Below are 2,336 nucleotides of genomic sequence, written 5' to 3'. Positions count from 1 at the left end.
AAGCCCCCCACCCACCCCCCGGCGCTCACCGGTGTAGTGGCCGCCCTGCATGCTGCCGTGGGGGGTGAGAGGGGATAGTCACGGGGGCAGCTCGGGGGCAGGCAGAGGGGGGGCTGCCAGGGCGCCCAGCGCCCCAACAGCTGCCTGCCGGCCTGGCCCCGCTGCGCCATGTGGGGGGCCATGTTGAGACCCCGCAGGGGGAATCTCACCAGCGTGGTGAGTTTGTGCCGGTGCTCAGCCACCTGGCGAAAGCGCTTGAGGTGGATGATGAGGATGTCGGGCAGCGTCCAGAGGCTGAGCTTCACCGTGCCCTGCTGGGGGACCTTGCAGTGCGGGCAGCGCCAGGCGTCGTCTGGGGCCAGCTGGGGACACCACATGCCATGGCCACCTCCCTCCCCAACACCCCTCTGCCACCTCCAAAGCCACCCCCGGCATGGCCAACCGGCAGGGCTCGCCCTCGGCGGGGGGGGTGTGGGCAGGGTGTGGGCAGGGTGCCCGGTACCTGCTCCTCCTTGGTGTAGAGCTGGAAGCACTCATCCAGCGTGCAGCTGTGCTGCTGCCGGTGCGCTTGCTGCTGCAGCTGCACGCTCTCCGCGTCCTGCACCACCTCCTCCTGGATGTTGCCGAAAAGGCTGTGTGGGAGTGGGGGGGGACACAACATCGGGGTGGTCAGGGAGGGTGACCTGGGTGCTGGGGTGTTGTCCCCCCCGCCGGGTGCAAGGGACTCACCGCTCTTTGGTGCTCACGTCCCACTCCACCGTCAGCTTCACGTGGGGAGGGCCACCCGCCCCACTCAGCTGCAGCGCTCTGGGGGCGAGCATGAGGTGAGAGGTCCCCCAAAACCTCCCGTCCCCATGGGACCACCTCCTTGCCAGCCCGTGGTGGCAGGTGGGCATGGCCACTGCATCCCCGAGCAGCACCCATGGCGGGGACACGGGGCTGGGGACCCAGTCCCTGGTGAGCAGGGTGGCCACCTGTGACTACCCATGGTGACACCACTGGCCACCCATGGTGACACTGTGGCCAGCCACAGGGACACCTTTGGCCAACCATGGCGCCAACACAACCACCCACAGGGACACCACGGCCAGCCACGGGGACACTGCTGGCCACCCCCGGGGAACGAGGGGACAGTCTGGGGATGATCCCGCCCCCGTGGGCGCCCTTACCTGTCGACGGCGGGGTGGCAGAGAGGACGGGGGTCCTGCGGGGACAGGTAGGCGCAGGGGGCTGAGCCCCCAGCCAGGCGGATGCGGAAGAGGGCTCCCGCCCCCTGCAAGGGGAGAGGGGGCTGTGGGGCTGGTTGGGGGGCAGAGCTCCCCCTGCCCTCTGGCGTCACTCGGGGGGAGCCGTGCTTTATGACACGGGACAAAAAAAGCCCTAAAAATCAGATTTCTTCGGTCCCTGTGGCCGGGCTGGCAGGGGACATCCGTGAGGACGGGGATGTGGGGCTGGGGGATGACCCGTCCCGCTGGCTGCGGGGCAAAGGGGCAGCATGGGGACGCCAGCGCCTGTGGGATGGTGGCACCTGGGTGCTGGGGAGGGTGGCTGGGCTGGGGCGGCTCTGCTGTGGGAGCCAGGTGGCACTGCGGCCACCCATGGTGACACTGTGGCCACCTGTGGTGACACCATTGGCCACCCGTAGTGAAAATGCGACCACCCACAGGGACACCACAGCCACTCACAGGGACACCACCGGCCACCCACAGGACAGCATGACCACCCACAGGGACAATGTGGCCACCCACGGTGACACCACTGGCCACCCACAGCAACAACACACCACCCACAGGGACACTGTGGCCACCCACGGTGACACCACTGGCTGCCTGCAGCACGAGTATGACTACCCACGGGGACAGCATGGCCACCCACAGTGACCATCAGCCACCGGCATCAACAACACAACCACCCCCAGAGCCACCACAACCACCCACGGTGCCACCGTCGGCCACCCACGGTGACCCTTGCAGCCAAGCACAGCTCCACCATGGTCACCCACGGTGACACCACAGCCCGCAACGGTGCCACCGCGGCCACTCACGGCTGCACCAGGGCCACCCAGGGAGACACCACGGACCCACGGCCGGCGCTGGCAGCCGGTGCCGGCGGCCCCGGCCGAGCGTGCCCCCGGGAGGGGGACAGCGGCGTCCCCCCCCGCCTCCAGCTCACCTGCGCCCGCACCTCTCCCCGCAGCAGGGCCCGCAGCTGGGCCAGGATGCTCTGCTGGAGCTGCTCCCCGGAGACGAACCGCTCCTCCCGCAGCACCAGCGGCGGCCCGAACCTGGGGACAGCGGGGGACACCCGGCTGAGGGGGGACGGACGGCACCCCCCTC

At 69.5% G+C, this 2,336-nt stretch overlaps 1 protein-coding gene across 1 annotated transcript in view; it reads right to left on the bottom strand.

Annotated features, from left to right (window-relative positions):
* The window catches only part of USP43 (ubiquitin specific peptidase 43), a 28,265-nt gene that overhangs the window by 6,026 nt on the left and 19,903 nt on the right, over positions 1 to 2,336 (bottom strand). The window contains 6 exon segments of the mRNA XM_009285441.1: positions 30 to 74; positions 77 to 362; positions 503 to 632; positions 730 to 807; positions 1,170 to 1,273; positions 2,173 to 2,284. Of these exon segments, the coding sequence (XP_009283716.1) occupies positions 30 to 74; positions 77 to 362; positions 503 to 632; positions 730 to 807; positions 1,170 to 1,273; positions 2,173 to 2,284 (755 nt within the window).

This window comes from Aptenodytes forsteri, unplaced genomic scaffold (genome assembly GCF_000699145.1).
Source record: "Aptenodytes forsteri isolate BGI_AS27 unplaced genomic scaffold, ASM69914v1 Scaffold186, whole genome shotgun sequence".
Classification (NCBI taxonomy): domain Eukaryota; kingdom Metazoa; phylum Chordata; class Aves; order Sphenisciformes; family Spheniscidae; genus Aptenodytes; species Aptenodytes forsteri.
This window is presented reverse-complemented; position numbering and strand designations above follow the sequence as displayed.